The sequence below is a fragment of the Mustela erminea genome, chromosome 18, assembly GCF_009829155.1.
Source record: "Mustela erminea isolate mMusErm1 chromosome 18, mMusErm1.Pri, whole genome shotgun sequence".
Taxonomy (NCBI): domain Eukaryota; kingdom Metazoa; phylum Chordata; class Mammalia; order Carnivora; family Mustelidae; genus Mustela; species Mustela erminea.
The window spans coordinates 46,947,240-46,966,966 of record NC_045631.1 but is presented as its reverse complement, the minus strand read 5'-3'; the positions used below and the strand labels follow the sequence as shown (position 1 = coordinate 46,966,966).

At 52.9% G+C, this 19,727-nt stretch overlaps 1 protein-coding gene across 2 annotated transcripts; it reads right to left on the bottom strand.

The window, feature by feature from the left end:
• Positions 1-470: 470 nt before the first annotated feature.
• On the bottom strand, positions 471-13,501 carry LOC116577320 (angiotensin-converting enzyme-like protein Ace3). Of its 2 annotated transcripts, XM_032320351.1 has the most exons (15): positions 13,250-13,501; positions 13,015-13,151; positions 12,458-12,616; positions 12,101-12,188; positions 11,718-11,861; positions 10,778-10,969; positions 10,566-10,663; positions 10,280-10,452; positions 9,735-9,958; positions 9,466-9,610; positions 7,874-7,972; positions 7,309-7,431; positions 3,544-3,728; positions 2,609-3,018; positions 471-1,048 (listed from the first exon to the last, which is right to left on the bottom strand). In XM_032320351.1, the coding sequence occupies exons 1-14, from the start codon at positions 13,404-13,406 to the stop codon at positions 2,624-2,626; spliced, it is 2,319 nt and encodes a 772-aa protein (XP_032176242.1). In that variant the 5' UTR covers positions 13,407-13,501; the 3' UTR covers positions 471-1,048; positions 2,609-2,623. The 2 variants fall into 2 exon arrangements, with proteins under 2 accessions (XP_032176242.1, XP_032176243.1); XM_032320352.1 differs by lacking the exons at positions 13,015-13,151; positions 13,250-13,501 and having other exon boundaries at positions 12,438-12,528.
• Positions 13,502-19,727: the final 6,226 nt, after the last annotated feature.

Here is a 19,727-nt window from a genome sequence, read left to right as displayed (position 1 = left end):
CTTCTTTCTGCTCCTGTCCCACTGGCCTCAGCCCCTATCGGACCCTTTCCCGCTGTCGTAGGGCAGTCCATACCTTGCCGGGCCGGGTCTTTTAGGTGGAGGGTGAGGAGAAGGGGAGCAGTTGTTAGAGGCCTCAGGTGGTCTTTTGCTGACTGTTTCTTTCACGGTTAAACAACCCTTAATCCGCCCTTGCCGTGCTTGCCCTCCAGCTGAATCCCAGTGCAACATGCAGAGCTCCTAAGTGGCAAGCTCAACATGGCCCTGGCCCTGGGAACATGGGTAGGAGTACATATGGAGGTGTACAATAAATATACAATAAGGTATCTTCTTCAGAGGCCTGAGAGCTCTTAGCCTACAGGCACTGCTTGGGTTGGGGGGGGGCAGATTTAAAGCCACCTATTAGCAAGTGACCACTGATAAAAGTGTCTGAGTACTGACTGAAAATAATACACTAGCAGAGCAGATGGGGATGGGGTGAGGTTTATTGAAAGAGGCTTCTTGGAGAGAAGGGAGAGAAGATCACTGTTCACTGAGCACGTCAGTGGCTGGTCTCGGAGCTTTGCAGAGGGTCCAATGAACTGTTTTGAGTCAGGCCTTGGAAGGCAAGCATTCAGATGGGGCATGCACCTTAGGCAAAGGCCAATGGTGGAAGCAGTGCCAAGGGGTTCAGCTGGGGCGTGGGAGAGGTGAGGTTTGGACAAAAGGGGAATTGATAAAGACCCTCGGATGCCATTTTGAACATCTAGATTTAATTGATGGACAAGCAAGTTCTTAGGCAGTTAGACACGAAGGAAATATTCCAGTGAAAGAAACTTTACAATGGCGGGTTGGGGAGAGAGGATGGACAAGGAGGCTCAGTGAGGTTTCTGCTGGAGTCCAGATGAGAGGCTTGGAGTCCTGGGCTGGGTGTGCCTTTGCCACGCAGAGCCACAATGCCGGATGGGGGCCTGGCTGGCCACTGTGGCTGGGGAATGGGAAGGCTGCAAGTGTGGCCTCCTAGGGGGGCAGAGTTGTCCTGGCTGCCCCTTATTTTGGGGGTGCAGGCTGGCTGTGGAGGAAAAGTGGGGCTGTTTCTCGTGGACTCAGAGCAGGATGCTGAGCTCTGAGGGGGGACTTAGGCAGTGGGATACTCATTCATTCACTTTCAGACATTTTCCAAGTCTCCACCATGTTCTATGGCCTGTCCTGGCTAAAGATATTATGCAGGGGCACACTCCTGATGGGTGTCCTGTCCTTACAGAGCTACCAGCTAGTAATGGGGACAAATAAGGACATTACAGCACAGCAAAGTAAAAGCAGTGACAGAAACATCAAATAAGAGTGCTGTGGAGCCTGCAGGCAGAGCAGGGAATTCTTGGGTTTAGCTAGAACTCAGGAAGACTTCTTGAAACCTGGGGCAGAGGTAGGGTCCATGGAGATCTCAGCCCAGTCCCTCTTGTTCCCTGAACCCTTGACATCTGGGTTCAGATCCTTAACCTAGACAGAGCCAGTCCCATCTTTTCACTGCGCTCCCACCAACTCAGCCGTGGCCCTACTGCCCGTCTCTGTGGTTACTGGTTATGAGGCTACTTGCCTCAAGACTCCCCTAATCTCTGACAGGCACTGATTTTCACCCTTGGGGCCTCATTCCCAACTTAGTGAGCCTACATATATTGGATGTGGCATCCCCGTGGTGGGCCGACCCAGGCGGGAAAGAAAGGGCTAGAAGAGGAAGGAGCAGAGGCTCTCTCTCTCTCTCTTTTTTCAAGCTTGTCCCAGACTACTCATTTCCCAAATGCCCTCCTACAGCTCTCTTCATCCCATTTTCCCCTCCCCCACTGAGCCTGGAAAGGTGCTGTTTGCCCTGTGCTCCGTCCCCAGGGCAACAGGCCAGGCAGCAGGTGTGTGTGTGTTGAACAAGGCCATCTCTGGAGCGGAGTGGCTGGAGATGAGCTTTGTTTAAATATTAAAGAAGTCAATCATTAATCAAGCCTGGCTTGGTGCCCAGCTCCCCACTGTCTCCATTTGGGAGCCGGGACTGGGCCAGGGAGGGCCATGTTGCATCTCACACATCTGGCAAGCAGCTTTTGGGGCTGGATTATGGAGCCCAACACAGGGTAGGCCAGGGGATAAGCAGAAAAATGTGCGAGGTAGCCCACAGAGCACAGTGTCCATGAACGGGCACTAGTGATTTGTACAGAATGTCCGGTTCTACTTGACTATGTTTTATAAGGGGATTGAAGCAGTGTCCTGTTTCTAGCCAGAGAGGACAGTCCTTGGGCATGTCCTGGCTCAGCCTCACAGGCTGTGGGAAGAACAGTTTGGGGCATGAACTGGGGTGAGGACTGGATTGGAATGACATAGTCACTGGGTCGCTAAAACCATGGTTCCTGAGGCCTCCCTAGGGGATGGAGGTTGGTCTGGAAGCCAGAGCATACATGAAATCACACAAGAGTCAGCAGCCTGCGCACATACATGAGTTCCAGACACACAGTTATGAACCCCCATGTACCCAGATCGGCCACAGCTGCACCCAACTGCAGCTGGACACTATGCATGCAAGCGGTCTCCTCCCCAGCCCCTCCGCCCTCTCTGCCTTGCCTGCCCTCCTCTTGCCCTCCAGCCTCACCAGTCGTACTGGTGTCTAGTCCCAGCTCCACCATTCAGCTCTCATCCACGGAGGCTTCCTGTAGTGCTGTGTGAAAATCCGAATGATCAGGCAGATTGAGCACAGCGTCAGGACCAGGCAGATGCCCAGCAGGATCCACTGTCTTCTGGCAGCTAGGCGGGGCGCCATGGCTACGCCCAGGAAGTAGGCCTTGGGCTGTTTCTCGGGGGCACCGGAGTCCCGTGAACTGGTGTCCTGGGCGTTGGTGTCCTGGGATAGTGACCTTTTTTCCCGGGAGTACAACCTGCAGGCCAGCAGTAGGGCCAGCAGGAACATGACCAAGCTGAAAGCCAGCAACACCCACTGCCCAAATTTGGCCTGGTCAGGGTCCAGCTCCAGACTCAGAAACGTCACCTTGTCTGTGTCTTTTTCTGTGGAAGACATGGGAGTCTTGTAGAGCCGGCAGGAGGAGGGAAAGAGCCGTGGGGTGCCCCAAGGAAATCAGAGACCTGCCTGCCACTGGCCTCCTCCCTCAGCCTCAGGCACCTACCTTCCAAGCCACACGTGAGGGCACTGCCCTGGAAGGAGGGGGAGAAAGAGGAATAGGAGGAAGGGGAGGAGGAGACGGGCATAGATAGGGCTACATCCCTATGGTGCCCAGCGGTGGCTCTGTGCAAGGGTCAGGAGGAAAGAAGCCCACCCTGTGCTCAACCGGGCCTTCTAGCTGAATGGTGTGCAAGAAAGCAACTGAGCCAGTGGCTGGGCTGTGGGCTGCGGTCTTGGTCAAGGCTGCCTCAGGTGCAGACTGGGCCATGTAGCGACAGGGCTGTTACTTGTTCAAGCCAGGTCGTACATAGGTTAGGGGTTAAAGCTGGGGTGGGGTGGGACCTGGCCCAGGGCAGTCTGGGGTAGGGCTTGGGGCTGTACCAGAGCTAGCACTAAGGTCATGATCAAACCTTCAAAGGTACAGCTGAAGTCTGGCCAGCCCAGGATCTCCCCATGGCGCACATTCTCGGTGACCAGCCAGTTTAGCAGGGGCTTGAAGTAGGTCATGAGGGCTCTTACGGACACGTCAGGCTGGCCGGTTATCTTCTGCAGAACTTCTGGCCAGGGCTTGCTGGAGCCTAGCTTTAGGGTGTCTCTGGAAGATTGGACACAGCTGTGAGACTGTGTGGGAGTATCAGCCGGTGCTGCTGGGACCCTTTCTTGTGCCCCACCCTGGCGTCACGGCTTTGCCAGCCAGGCTCTTCCCACAGTGCTCAGCGCCAGGGATAGAATCACAAGCTCTGAAATAAGACTGACCTGCGTTTGAACTCTGTGGGGCTTCGGGCCAGTGACTTAACCTCCCTGAGTCTCACAGTCCATATTCACAAAATGGAGATAACAGTACTACCTCCTAGGGTTGGCCCGATGATTAAATCATAGTAGGCAGGTGATAAATGTTAGGGGCTTCTTATTATTATGTGATGAACATTATTCTCCTGGACTCAGAGAGAGGCATATAGTCTTGAGACACTGTTTACCATGAGGTGCTCTATGTCAGTGGGGTAGGGGCCTTTCTAGTCGCAGGGAGTGTTTAGGAGGACTAGGGAGATGGCCAGCATGGGATGTGCTCTGTGCATTGCCTGAGGCACTGCCTTAATGTCAGCTATCACTCAGCACACCCGGTGTTTGGTGGTGGCAGGGGGACCAGCCTGTGGCTTGGTGGGGGCACAGTGTTTTGCAGAAGCCAGGGTTCTGGGCTGTTCCCACTAGGGCCCACTGCAGAGGCAGTGGGGGGCATAGGTTGATCCTTCTTAATCTGTGTCCGAGTTCTGACCAGGAGAGAGAGGGGCTCTAGAGGCCCACAAGTCAAGACTGTGGAGTCTAGACTAACGGGACCCACGTTCAAGACTCAGCAGTGCTACTCATGGGCCGTATAACTTCAGGCAATCAACTTAGCTCCTCTTAGCCTCAGTTTCTCCGTCAGGAAAATGGGTCCCGTTAATACCCACCTTTCACCGTGGTGCAGACTAAGCCACATCATGGTGGTGAGAGAAGGCTTTGTAGCATGCACATACTTGTATGCATTGCTTCATAAACAGCAGAGAAAGAATGAGAGGGAAACTAAATGTTAGTGGATCCTCGACAGAAACCACCAGGGGAAAATGTAGTTAAGATCTGAGAGAAATGCAGAGAAAAAGTCAGCAAGATTAAAAGAAAAACAAAATAAAACCCCACAACTAAATTTAGGTAAGAGGGTTTTATCAGATGCGGGTCCTGGGAAAAAGGAAGGACCTGATGAGAGAAAAATTTTGACCACTGAAAGTCTGCCCACTTAGAAACAGTGGAACAAGAGGTTTGACCCAAGCCCGGCTCACAGCCAGCGTGGCCGGCACCTGAGACTTGCAAAGGTTGTAACTGGAACCCTCAACTCCAAGGTGGCTACAAGGTGTCCCATGGACAAGGTCGGGCCTACCACAGCAGCCAGATGAGCCAAGGGCTTTGGGAACTTGGATCAAATCCACTTCAACTCTCCATTCCCAGCAGAACCAACCCAGAGCAATCACATATAGGAAGATGAGTCAAATTCTAAGATATATTAAAAAAGCAGCCAAGGGAAAAAAAAAAAAAAAGCAGCCAAGAATGTTGCCCTCCCCCTTCTCCTCTGCAAGCACTCACCCCCCACACCCAACCTATATTCCACTCTGCTCTGTGGCATTTCTCCAAAGCTCAGGACATCCTCCTTTCCCAGAGCCCTCTCCTCTGACCTCTGCCCAGAAGACAGCATTCAAAGTTCTAAACCTGGAACTTGGGGTCTTCCCTGGCATCCAGGGGTCTGGGTAGCCACGTGTGAGGATGCGAGAGCAATGACCAGTGTTGACTGGCAGGTGCTTTGGTGCCGTGTCAGATGCTGGGAGCCTCATGTGCCCTGAGGGTGGTGGCAGGAGAGGGTGTGGTGGGAATGACTGAGGTCAGATGTCCCACCCATCACGTGGTGAAGGCTCAGCGTTAAACGTGAGTTGATGTATAGAAAACAGATGTCGCTATTTCTTGCACTTCTGCTTTTGGGGACAGAGATCCCTTCCTTGTCCCCCGGCGGGACCTCCTCACCCTCTCTGCATGTTCACCAAAGCCCTTTCCTACCGCACCAACTCCTTTCTTGTAGTGTGGTCATTATCCTGTGGCCCATTGCCCCCTGCTGGACACAGGGCAGGCTGATTGGCAGGTGCACAACTAAATGTTTGCTGAATGAATAAATGATGGGAAGCCAGAGACATGCATGCAGAGAGCAGAGAGGCCCCTTATGCTCCACACGGTCAGAAAAACTCCAACACGGGCCATCGGCTATCATAAACCCCTGCAGTGTGGAAAGAAGGAAAAGCAAGCGGACTAGGTTGACACTCGGCCTGCAAGGTGCAGCCCTCCCTGGGAGCAAAGCCAGGGGAACAGTCCCGCAGCTCCAACCGTCCTAGTGCTTCCTGACAAGCCCCAGGGTGGAATCAAAATATGCTCCTCACATTTCTGAAGGATACTAAATTACGTGGCTATGTTAATCCTCTGGGAGACAGGAATAAAACTCAAGATGACCTTGACCAATCAGGGAAATGGACCCCCTGAGAAGGGTTGAAAATTGGTGGGGAGAAGACCATGTCAGTGGGTGGGCTGTGCATCTCCGGTGGTGGGAGCACGGACGGACCTTGGAGCCAGTGGACCGAAGTCTAACCTTACCAGACCTGGACCCCTTGATTGGTGGAAGCAACCATGTGAATGAGAATGCGTTCTGGAGTCAGTTCTGGACTCAAAGTCTGATTTTGCCACTTGCTAGATGAGTGATGGGCAAACATATTTTCTCTCTTAGCTTTGTTTCATTATTTATGAAATGTGGCTAATCATATCCACTCTGCAGGTTCCGACCCGCTCACGTGAGACCTCATAGGAGCACTCCTCAAAGAGCCCAGCCTCTACCAGCAAATGTTCCCAGCCATCAGGCCGGTCCCCCCACCCCCCTCCAGGTTTGCTTCAGGGCTAAAACCACCTCTGCAGAGGCAGGAATAGAAAGGATGGCTGGATCCCAACTGCAGGAAGAAAAGATTGTGGGTAGGGAGTCAAAGTGGACCACACGCTGACCAGCGCATCCCAAAGGCTGGTGTGAAAGCGACCTGTGTCAGCCTGGGAGCTGCATCCGGGCACCTCCAGGAGGAGGTGGGAAGAGCCGTGTGCACCCGAGGGTGCCTCAATGCTGCCGAGGGTAGGAAAGGATGAAGGGGGTTGAATGGAAGTCTGGATGCCAAGGACAGACTCCAGTGTGACTTTCCATTGGGGACAGTTTGATTTATTGGCACGTGTGTGTGTGTGCGCATGCATGTGTGGGGAACCATGAGCACAGGTGAGTGAGGGAGTGTATAAGTAGTGAGTGTGTGCAAACTTGTGTGTGAGAAGGTGCGAGTGTGTGGGTATGAGAATGTGAGAATGACTGTGAATATGAGTGTGTGTGTGTGTGCGCGCAGCAGAGGCCAGAGAGTGCATCTGAGCATGAGGGGCTACACACAAGGAAATGGGCTTTGATTATTGTCGGAGAGACTGCAATCTGACACAAGGAAGAACTTCCCCTACACTCTAAGGTCCATGAGGCCTGGCTGAGGTACCCAGGGTGGCCTGGTGAGGACAAGGGGCCAGGGGCTAAGCGTCCAGGCAGGGGCTGGGGGAGCTGAGAACAAACGAGAGAAGACAGCACTCACTCCAGGAGCTTCCCAGCCATCTTGGAGTTAGAGATGTCACAGCGGTGCAGGGGGCCCACGTGACCCGAGGCCTTGCACAGCGCTTCGTGGAACTGGAACTGGAGCACGAGGCTGAGGAAGTACCTGGGTAGAGGAACGGGAGGGCAGGCTGGGGAGCTGGTGGCAGGGGTGGGAAGCCCAGAGCCATTTGGAGGCTGGCCGCTCTGATGGGCAGGGGCCCGAGGGCTCTGCCAGGGCCAGGCTTTCTGGACGGAGGCTCCTTCGGCAAGGTCCCACCTCAGCCAGAGGCTCGCCTCCTTAGCCTTCTGAACCAGCCCTCGCCTCCTTCTTCCCTGCCCTCCTCTTGGGGACAGTAGAAATGGTTTAGAACCTTCCCAACAGCTCTGTCCTCCGTGCAGGAGCTGATCTAAAATCCCAGGGTGGGCTGTGCAACCCAACAGATAGGTGGGTTTGTGGGGGGACATTCGGATCCAGGGCCTTCCTGGGAATCCTCAGCCCAGTTCCCAAGCACCACCCCCAACCCCCAACTCCCAGAGCTGCCTCTGCTGGCAGGCCCAGACGTTACCGTATGTAGGGCATGCTGGCAGAGATGTGGAACTTGGCACCGGGATCAAAGTCTTCCTCTGTCCGAGGGATGGGGGGGCACAGGCCCTGGTACTTCAACCTGCCAGGGAGAATGGGCGGCCGGTACCACCCAGCTGGGTTCTCAGAGCCTTTTCCCTTAGAAGTATTTGCACAGCTACCAAAAGTGGACTTGGCTGACGCAGGACAGTTCATGCATTTTTATAGATGAAATAAATGAGTTGAAAACACAGGGGATCGGGAATCAGCGTCAAATGGTAATAGTGGGTAACACTGACTTCCTCTGCGGAGGAACCGTGCTAAGCTCTTCACACAGACTCACTCGACACTAGCATGGTTCTGGGGACTTGGGAGGGAATGGGCTTCGCAAGATCTTGCTTATAATCCTAATGATGAAGACGGTTAGAGACCAATCAACAAGGTCGTCTCATCTGGCAAGAACAGCCAAGAAGAAAACGGAACAGCATCTCTGTGGCATAGAGCTGTTATCATTCCCAGTTTACAGATGAGGAGACCAAAGTTTAGAGGTCAAGGAGCTGGTGGGAGGTCACAGAACTAGTCACTGGCAGATCCCATTAACCCTCTGGGCTGTGTGACTGTGGGAAAGTTACAGTCACTGAGCCTTGTTGCAAAATGTTGTCTAAGATGGGGGTAAAATGATCCATCCCTGGGATGAGACAAAGTCTATGAAAAGTTCTCATTGTTTGATTATTGGCTCACTGGTCGCCTCTGAGGCATGCTCTGCGGTCGACAGACAGTGGGGCGGTATCTCTCCCGGTTGACAGAGCCTTCCGGCCCAGGAACTTCCCACCTCTCTCCCTGTGCCCCTGGATTCCCCCATATTGGTGGTGGTAGGTGCAGCTGACCCAGGAAGGGAAAGGGCCCCTATGGGTAAGCCCAGATGGCTAGTGGGGTTTGCCCTTGGAGGAGTACAAGGTCAAGACTCTGCCAACCTCACTAGTGAGCCTGGGGCCTGAATTCGGCGGGGGGCGGGGGGGAGGGCTAGGAGGGAGAGTGGACAAAGAGAGGAGCACCCAGCTTTGCCAGGCTGGGGTGCCGTGGGACCGTGGGCTGCTCACGTATTCTGCTCCTGCGAATGACCCTGGGACATTGCACAGGATCAAAGAAACAGAAGGGCCTCCTGCAGAGCGGGCAGCTCCTTCATGGTCACCCCAAACCACGTTGTGCCTGGCAGACTTGAGCAGGTCATACTGAGGCCTGGTGGAGATGGGGTGCCCTGGCCATCCATTAGCCCATCAAACAGCCAGTGGTCGGTGAGGAGATGTACCGTGGATGCCCCGTGCTCAAGCGGGGTGCTGCCTGACTGCCGGCGGGCTCTTTCAGCAGCCAGTTCTGACCTTGGACATGCCTAAGGATGCTAAACCAGAGGCAGGTGTGTGTGTGTGTGTGTGTGTGTGTGTGTGTGTGTGTGTGTGTGCAGTGGCTGGGTTGAGCCCTGCATGGAAGATCATAGAGAGGACATGGCATGGGCAGTGTCCATGAGGCTGACCCGGAAGCCCGGCCCACCAGGGGGCAGAGGGGGCGGAGAGCCCAGGGCGGCCATCCTCTCCCCACCTGAGGTTCCACCACTCCTGGTTGTAGACGTCCTTCCGGATGGTGCCATCAAAGACCTTCCAGCGGAACAGGTCCATCAGGTAGGCGAAAGGGATTAAAGCGATCTTCTCCAGGGCAATGCCCATCAGGAAATTGACCTCCTCCTCTGGGGAAGAGGGTACAGTCAGGAGGTGGCCCCTGGCTCACCTTCCCTTCAGCTTTTCCCAGAGAGCCCCGGGGGGCAGCCTCAGGCTCGGCGGTCCTGCTACGGTTCTCTTGGTCCCCATCACCTGAGTCCTGGTGCTGGTGGCTGAGCAGGCCTCTGTTGAGCAGGTGCTTGTGGGAAGAGGCCGAGAGGGTGATCATGGACCCCACGGCCTCTTCAAAGGCTGGGTTGGCGCCTGCGCGGAAGATCATAGAGAGGTTCTTGTACTGCAGGAAGTACTGGATATGGCCCATCTGGTGGAAGATGGAGAGCAGGTCTTCTATGGTCACCTCGGTGCACTTCTTTATCCTAGGGTTAAAGGGCAGGGGTCAAGGAGCACGGGGAGGCCCTGGGACAAGGGGAGATCTCTGGATTCAGACTCCACGGAGGGACTGGGGCAGTTGGGCTGGAGACCATCAGGGCCTTGGGTGCTGTCGCTTCTCACTCTGGGTACCCCTCACCCACGTTACCAGCTCACATCCCCCTCCGCACCCCCCCCCACTGGGCTCCAGCCCTGCTCACACACCTCCTGACGCACCTCCTCAGACCAGTGGACGAAGGAGGAGGAGCCGGCGGAGGGGAGGAAGGGTAAGAGAGGGGCAGGAGGGTGGTGCTGGGGCAGGGTGAGACCTGAAGTCCTTGCCGTTGTAAAAGTCCCAGGCGGAGGCGTGGCACTCCACCTCCCTTCCGTCAGCCGGCCTTTCCATCATTGATTTTTTCCAGAAGCTGGGAGGGGTGGAAAGCAGCCCCAGGGAGATGAAGAACTTCTCCGCCTCTTCGAACATTTTGGAGGGCTTCCAGTGCTGTGGGGAAGAGGGGCTGCGTGGGGCCCTGCCCGGGGAGCATGGGGGGGATGTGGGGGATGGGAGGGCGGGGCAGCGCCAGCAGGGGCAGAGGGATCCCCTGCAGTACTAACCTGGCTTTTCATGTTCTTCGTGATATCCTCGGGGGGCTTCTTCGGGAAGGGCAGGACCAGGTCTAAGATGTTGACCCAGGACTGAGCCCACATGTTCCCTGGAAGGGGCGTGCAGGAGCTCAGAGGAGTCTGGGGAGCGCCCCTGCCTTTGCTGGGGGCCAGCCTGGAGGCCCGCTCTGGCCACCCCACTCTGCAACCAGCAAGGGCTTTACCCAGCAGGTGAGCGGGGATGGGCCCCCTCGGGTCAATAAGCTCGGGCCCGTAGTAGCGGTGCAGGGCCCGGCGCACGTAGGCGTGCAGGTTCAAGTACAGCGGCTGCAGCTCCTGGTAGAGCTGCTCCAGGTCCTGCTCCAGCGTGTCGGACTCATACTTGGACCGCCACAAGGCCCCCATGTCTGTGTAACCTAGGACAGGGGAGGGGGAGCTCAGAAGCACTCACCACCCACCCTTCCTGCAGCGCCGGTCTGGCAGGCAGGAGACCCGGGCACTTTCTGGGGAAGCCCTCTTCCTCAGGCTCTTCATCTGCCAAATGGGAAATGTGCCTCCCAAGGTCAAGTTCAGACTGGATGAGATCAGGGGTGGAAAAGCGCTTGGCAAAGTACACACTGCGGGCTCCTACCGTGCCTGGTTGGATAGGACCCAGTGAGGCCCTGGTCCTCACGCCCCCCTCGAACCTCACCTGTCCAAGCCCTAAGACCACCTGGCTCCTCTTAGATCCTCCCATCGTGGGGCCTGGGCAGCTCTTCCACTTCTGTTTGCCTTCTTTCAGGCCTTGGGGAAGTGTCTCGAGGCCTTTCCCTTCCCCTTCTCTCTGGGCACTCGTCCAGAGATGTGCATTTGCACAAATCTTGTCTGTCCCTCAGACCGTAGGCCCTGCCTAGGAGGATGGGCATCTTCTGTCTTTTCACCCACAAATCTTTAGAACCTCTCCAGGGCCTGGCACACAGTAGGTGCTCAAGCAATATCTGTAGACCAATGGTGGTAAATGAAACCCCTTTGCTTCCCCCAGCTGCAGGGCTCAGGGTCCCCATCTCCAGGTCCTACTATTGCCCTTATCCCCTGCAGAGTCTGCTTTGCCCTTCCCACCGAGGCCTGCGCCCTGTGCCATCTGCGCAGACTGGGCTGGCTGGGGTGGGGGGATGGGGGCCTCACCGTTGAGCTTTGCAGCCTTGTTGCTGAGCTGCACGTAGCGGTCAAAGGTCATGCGGAGCTGACGACCCACAGCATCCCGCCAGCCCTGCCAGGCCCACAGCAGCTCCTTCTGGTCCCGGGAGGTGGCCATGACTTCTTGGAGGTCTAGGCCAGGGGGAAAAGGAGCCAAGGTGGGACCCGCCCACTCCTGCCTGCCTCCTGCCCTCTCCTGCCTCAGGCAGACCCCCTACCTCCCCCCTCTCCCCCCCCACACCCTCCAACAAGTGAGTGCCACTGAGGCAAGGAGGACGGTGAGGGGTCGGTGAGGGGTCGGGGCTACGCTTGTGGAAGGGGCCCATGCTGGAGACTCTGGGGTTGGACTGGGACGAGGCTTGGGGGCTCACCAGGCTCCAGGGGCAGGCAGGGTCCCTCATTCAGGCACACCTGGGCCATGCTGTATGTCGTCTCCATGTAGGTCAGAAGCTGGTTGTACTGGGGTGGGGCAGGTGTCACCCAGAGCAGGCCTGCACCCATGGGCCCACCCCCAGCACTAGCCCCACCAGCTGGGAGGGGCAGGCCTGTCTGAGGCATCTTCTGCCAGCCTCTGTTTCTCTCCGCCCACCCCCCACCAGCCAGGAAGCTCTAGCCCTGCCCATCCCCCTCCCCTCCCTGCCCAGGCAGTCTGGCTTCCCTCCCGGCCAGCCCACCCACCCCTGGGGTGGGGAGCATGTGCCTGGAGACCTGGGGGCTCCGTCCATCACCTCCCGGAGCTCGTCCTGGGGCAGGGCCGCCTTGTCTATGGTCTGCAGCTTACTCAGCATGCGCTTCACAGCCGGGTCCTGGAACCTGGAGGTCTTAAACAGGCGGGCCCGGGTGCCAAAGTACAGCATGTGCCGGGACCTCTCTGAGTCCTTGTGCAGCTGGAATGAGGGTCACCATATTTACCATGGGAAGTTGGGGGAGGGAGGAAGGGCCCCACATTGAACTCCAGGGTCACAGTCCTCCCAACCTCCTCCCAAAGCCTACTTTAAGGGGTCACAATCACTGGAAATTTGCTAAGAGGGAGAAGGGGAGGAGCCTGGGTCCTTAAAAGCAAGGAGGTGATATTTACAAGGGGAAAGAAACCAGAGATTCTGGCCCAGGGAGCTTCTGGGACCAGCAAGAGACCCAGAGCTTGCAGCCTGCTTTGACATGTACTTTGGGGATTCCCTCCTTCCTCTAGCTCTGGACAGGGGACAGAAGGTATGGTTCCCCCAATCCCCCCAGATCCCTGAGGAGAGCAAGGGGAGAAGGGGCTGGAGTTGAGGTGGTACCACACCATCTCCTCCCGATTTTTCTTGGTGATGTTGGTGACATAGTTCCACGTGGCCTCCATGAACTGGTTCCACACAACCTGGGCGGTATGTTCATAAAACTGCAGGAACGCCTTTGCCACGGTCTCATTGTAGAACTTGTCTGCGGAGAAGGAGGTGGGCATCATGATGTCCTGGGAGGGGCCTGCCCCTGACTGGTCCCCTTGTCTGGTCCCCAGTTCCTTCAGGTCCCAGCCCCACCTAAGCTCTGACCATCCTCGGTCCTGAGCCAAGGCAAGAGCTGCCCATAACAGAAGAGCACGAATAGGGAAGGTCCATGGCAAGTCCATCTTGTGCCCATGGCCAAGAGAACAGCAGAGCTGGGTGAGGCTGTGGGCCAATCGCAGTCCAGCTCCATATTGTGACATCAGGAGCTGAAGGGTTAGCCATGGAATGTCAGAACTGGAAAACCTCCACCCACCTTCTGGTCCAACCATTCCCATTTTACAGGTGAGGAGACTGAGGTCAAGCCACATGACCTGGTTCACACAGCTAGTGAGTGGCAGAGCCAAGAAGAGAACCAGGGCTCTTGATTTTTAGGCCAAAGCTTATTTTGGTCCACTTGGTCACTTTTCCTTGGCATTGGAACCACCCCTGGACCTTGGCCAGGGATTGGTGAGACCCCCTGCCCTCCGCAGGCTGGCATTACCTCTGAGAAGGTGGATAGAAGGATGAATGGGTGAGTGAATGGATAGAAGTATGGAAGTGATGTCTCTGGGTCTCTGGAATCTGGAAGCCCAGTTGTCTCTCCCTGTTCTTTTGACCCAACCTCTTATGTTCTCATTATTGGCCTCCTTCTCTCTTATGGGATGTGTGATCATCCCTTGGGCGATGCAGGACCCTTCCTCCCTTCCCCTTGTCCTTAAATCTGTTTCCCCAGAGATAGTCTCATGCTAGGAGTTTGCAGTCAGGAGGAAGCACAGAGGGCAGAGGGCTGTGAGGGCTCTGGGGAATGAGTGGTTGGCACCTTCCACTCAAGATGCATGTCCCTGAGTACCTGAGCTTGCTTGGAACACCAGCTGGCAGGACCCCAGCTCTCTGCTGGCCTGGTGACTCCCCACTAGCCTGACACACTTAGCGTGTGGGAGATGAGCCCATCTATCTCCCTTCAAGATTTTTTGCTCAGATTTGCTTTCCTCCACACTCACATGCCCTCGACCCTATGTTCCTTTCACTCTCCCTTCTCAGCCCAGGTGTACCCACAATCTCCCAGACTCTTCACCTCTTCGCCTGAGCCAACATCCCCCAGAGAAACTGACCAAATAACTCTCCAAATATGATGCTATGATCAAAATTATTTAAAACACCAGGAAAAGAAAAAATCAGTGACACTTTTGGGTAAGCTGGCTGACCAAGTTCTGCTTCAAGCATATAGACATGCTTGATAAAATACAGAATTTTGTTGTCGTTAACGATAGTCATCATGCTGTACCTTACGTTTCCCGGGACTTATTTATATTATCACCAGCAGCTGATGCCTTTTGCCCACCTTCACCCGTTTCTCCCACCCCCACTTCTGGCAACCACAAATCTGTTCTCTGTGTCTGTGGATTCAGTTTTTTACCACTTTTTCATTATCCATTCACCTGTCATTAGATATGTAGGTTGTTTCCGTGTCTTGGTTATTGTAAGTTGCGTTGCAATGAACACAGGAGTGCAGATAACTTTTCAAGACTGCGATTTCATTTTCTTTGTATAAATACCCAGAAGTGAAATTGTTGGGTCATATAGTGTTCTATTTTTGACTTTTTGAGGAAGCTCTATACCGTTGTCTATAGTGGCTGCCAATTCGCATTCCCACCAACAGCACACAAGAGTTCCCTTTTCTCCCCATCCTTGTCAGCACCTGTTATTTCTTTTTGATAACAGCCCTTCTACCAGGCATGAGGTGCTATCTAATTGTGGTTCTGATCTCCATTTCCCTGATATTTAGTGACGTTGGCCACCATTTCTTGCACCTGTTGGCCATCTGTATGTCGTCTTTGGAAAAATGTCTATCCAGTCCTCTGCTCACTTTTTAATTGGAGTGTTTGTTTTGAGTTGTAAGAGTTCTTTATATATTTCAGCTATTAATCCCTTATCAGATACGTAATTTGCAAGTATTTGCTCCCACTTCTGTAGGCTGCCTTTTCATTTTGCTGATGATTGACTTTGTTGTGTAAGAGCTTTTTAGTCTGATGTCATCCCACCTGTGGATTTTTACTTTTGTTGTCTTTGTTTTTGGTGTCAAATCCAAAAAATGTCCTTGGCAAGACCAATGTCTAGGAGCTCACCACCTATGTTTTCATAAGAGTTCTATGCCTTCTGGCCTCATGCTTATGTCTTTAATCCATTTTCAGTTGATTTTTTTGCATGCTGTAAGACAGGGCCCCAGTTTCATTCTTTTGCATGTGGCTGTCCAGCTTCCCCAACACCATTTATTGAAGAAACTATCCTTTCCCCATTGCATATTCCTGGTTGTTTTGTCATAAATATGCTGACCATATATGGGTGGGTTTATTTGGAGGCTCTCTATTCTGTTCCATTGATCTACATGTCTGTTTTTATGTTACTTCCATACTGTTTTGAATACAATGACATAGTTTGAAGATAGGAAGTGTGATGCCTCCAGCTTTATTCTTCTTTCTCAAGATTGCTTTGACTATTTGGGCTTAAAAATAGTGCTTTAAAAAATATATTCATTTATTTGAGAGAGAGAGAGTGTGAGCACAGAGGGAGAATGAGATGGAGAAGTAGACTCCCCACTGAGCAGAGAGCCCCATGTGGGTCTCAGTCCCAAGACCTCGAGTTCACAACCTGAGCTTGAGGGCAGAAGCCTAACTGACTGAGCCACCCACGTGCCCCCAACATAGTGCTTTTTAAAATGCAAAATACAGAGCTGAGATGGGAAGCAAGAAAGGGAACTGTTAAGATGCTGGGGAGACAAAGAGGGTTCATGCCACAGTGAGTGGGGGCCATATGGGAGTACGTCCATGTTCAAAGTGCTACAGCATGGTGGCCTGCAGGGGGAGAGATGATCCTCCGTTGAGCTGAGAGCTGGCAGATGGCTTTCTTTCTAAAGGGGTCCTACAAGAAGCAACCATGAACCTGACCCTGGGGACAGCTTCACAACACATGCACATGCTGTGTGCATGTGACCCTGAAGAAGAATGTTCCCACTGAAACCGGCTCATAGGTCAAATGACCAAGAGAAAGGGCAGTGTCGTGAGGGTCAGTGGTGCTCACCAGTCCCCTCTGAGACCCTTTGAGAGCTTTTAGTATAGGCATCCTTGTAAAAAACACATGAGGTATGTACTGTGATCAACACTTCTACTTTACAGATGAGGAAACGGAGGCACAGAGAGGTTGAGGAACTTGCTCACAGTCACACAGCTGGCAAAAAGTGGAGGTGGGACTCAAATCCCCATGCTCTGGCTCCAGAGCCTTTGCTAAATGACAGACACACATGAGGAAGGACAGGTCTTGGAGCAATCCGGAAAGGACTTAAAATACAGATCTTTACACCATGTGGAAAAAGTAAATGAAACTGGATTAAAGACCTAACCATAAGAGCTAAGATCATGAAACTCTTTCAAGAAATCACCCGGGAAAGGCTTCCTGACATTCGATTTGTCAGTGCTATCTTGGCTAGGACACCAAAAACAGACGACAATGACAATGAAAACCAAAATGGACTCCATCAATTTAAAAAACCTTTGCACATCAAAGGATGTTAACAACAGAGCACAAAGACAACCCACAGAAAGGGAGAAAGTGTTCATAAATCCTACATCTGGTAAGTGATTCAGATCTGGAATATATAAAGAACTCCCAAACTGGACAATTATAAAAAACAACAACAACAACTCAATTCAGCAGGGGGCAAAGGATGTCTATTCATAGACATCTCTCTAAAGAGGAGGTATAAACAGAAAATAAGCACTTGAAAAGATACTAATATTATTAGAGAAATACAAATCAAAACCAGAAGATACTGCTAGGATGATTATTACCAAACCACCCAGGAAACCTCATCTGTTGGCCAACACATGGAAAAACTGGAAGCCTTGTGCATTGCCTCTGGGAATATAAAATAGTGCAGCCACCGTGAAAAGTAGTGTGGTGGCTTCTTAAAAAATTATAGGATTACCATATGATCAAGCAATCCCAATATGGGGCCCACATTCAAAAGAATTGGAAGCAGAGACTTGAAAAATGTGGTGGTGATGGTTGCAGGACAGTATGAATGTCCTCAGTGCCCCTGAACTTGCGCTTAAGGACAGAATGGTATAGTGTATGGTATGTACATTTTACCATGACTTTAAAAAAGTACAGATCTTAAAGTGATAAAAGAAGGCATAGAATCCATGAAGCAAGAATGGGCTTTTGTGGAGCGCCTGGGTGGCTCAGTGGGTTAAGCCGCTGCCTTCGGCTCAGGTCTTGATCTCAGGGTCCTGGGATCGAGTCCTGCATCAGGCTCTCTGCTCAGCAGGGAACCTGCTTCCTCCTCTCTCTCTCTCTGCCTGCCTCTCTGCCTACTTGTGATCTCTCTCTGTCAAATAAATAAATAATCTTAAAAAAAAAAAAAGAATGGGCTTTTGTGAACACACAGGAGATTTGAAGGAGAGATGCAAAAATGAAAAAAAGAGTTATGACATCGGAACCACATAAATCCCTATGGGCAGGAGAAGCCGCAGATTGAAATGCAGAACCGGAGCCTTCGAAGACATGACTGGGGAATCCCCTGGAACGCAGGACAGAGAAAGAGATGAGAACTACGAGCAAGGATTTGGGGGACACAGAGGGCAAAAGAGAAAGCTCTGAGCAGCATCTGCTAGGAGTCCCCGGAGAGGACCCTGGCTAGGAGGGGAAGAGTGACATTTAAAGAGATGATGCCCTCGTTTCCAGAACTGAAGGAAGCGGAGTCCCCAAGTGAACAAGCTCATTGCACTCTAGGGAAGTCGATGGCGCAGAAACCACAGAAAGTTCCTGGAAGGCACCGGAGGGAAATGTGGGCACTCAGCAGTCTCCAGCAAGCTGCTCTGGACCTTTCCCTCCACCTGTCTAGTGAGAGGCTGATGTCTGCTTGACTTTCCTGCTCTCACAGTCCGTGACTGGGAGAGGTGATGTATTCATTATCAAGAGAGGGAACTCTATACAGAAAGTTGCATATTATCTCACCTAATCTTCGCAGCAACCATGTTTTTGCTATTTTGCAGCAAATAGGATTTGCAAGAACCGTTTCATAGGCTCAGAAAATAGAATTCTCCAGGTTACATAGGTGGTAATTACAGAGGCAGGATTTGACTTGGGCATAATCCAAAGCCACCGGATTCACTTATATTAGAGCCAACGTGGGACAAGAGGGGCTTTGAGAGATCAGAGAAACTGTCCAGCAACTATACTCATCTTTGGCCCTCATAGGTAAGAGCTGGTCACGGAGGAGTGATCAGCCATCAGACATTAGCAGGTGCAACACAGAGAAGGGCTCAGACTTCAGGGCCACTGGTAGAAAATGCCAGAATGACCTCTCTTTCTGCTGTCACCCCCTACCCTTCCTCTGCCTTCTTCCAGGTAGACCCAAGGAGGCAGCAACAGGAATCTAAGCAATTTTAGTATTTTTAAAGGTGCAGGGGATAAAGCTAGTCAGGCTGACCCCAATGTTAAGTTTCTTTGTCCTCAGTCTGTGGCTCAGAACTCCTGGTGTTGAATGCTGGTGCCCTCAGGCTGTTTTACCAGCTGCCACAGGCAGAGGAACCCCCTGCTTTCACAAAGATAGGAAACTGGGTGTTGTAACGATGATCTTTGTCTGGCAGAGGGGCAGCTTTTGAAACACCAGGCTGGGGAGGAGATTAATTAAAAAGTCATTGGTGGTAGAAGGCTTGGAACTATTTAGAGGATGTGTTTATAAATTCCATTGTCCTAAGTAATCATAAACTTCTACCCTCTTGCATATCCAAAATACCTCAACTCCACATCCTGCTCCGTGGAACAGGCCCCTAGGACCTAGTCTGTGCACAACACACACACACACACACACACACACACACACACACACACGGCAGCTGGAGATTGGGAGTAAAAAAAAAAACCTGTGGACTAAAGGATATTGGGGGACAGTTATTGGGGGCTCAGCCTGGCTGGGGTCAAGGCATCCCCAAAGCTGGGAAAGGCTCTGGGCCCAGCGTCCTGAGGGAGGGAACCAGGCTTACAATGGGAGCCTCTGGCCCTGGAAAACTGCCAACTTCCCTTTGGCCAGGTTCTAGACTTGGCATTTAAATATCTGAAAAACAGATTGTATGTTAACTGGGAAAAGGATACACAACCGTCACATACGATGATCTCATTTAAAATATGTGCTGAGAAAAACAGTGGACAATCAACTGTCAACACTGCTTGTCTCTTGGTGTTCGTATAAAGGGCTTTACTCTTCTTTAGTTTTCTCTATTTTCCGAATTTTCTATGATAAAGTCATTAAAGTGTCCCTCAGAATTCTGCTCCCTCAAGCCCACCTTGGCTTCCTGAGGGCAGGCTCAGGGTGAGAGTGTGAGCTCGGGGGAGGGCAGGGGCGGCCTCTGGCAGTGAATCCCTGCTCGAGCACTAGCTCCTGCCAAGCTCCAGCATTTAGGGCCCCTCTCCAGCTGAGGAGAAGGGATCTGGCCCGGGACCCCACTGAGGATACTCAGGGAGCTCCGTCTAG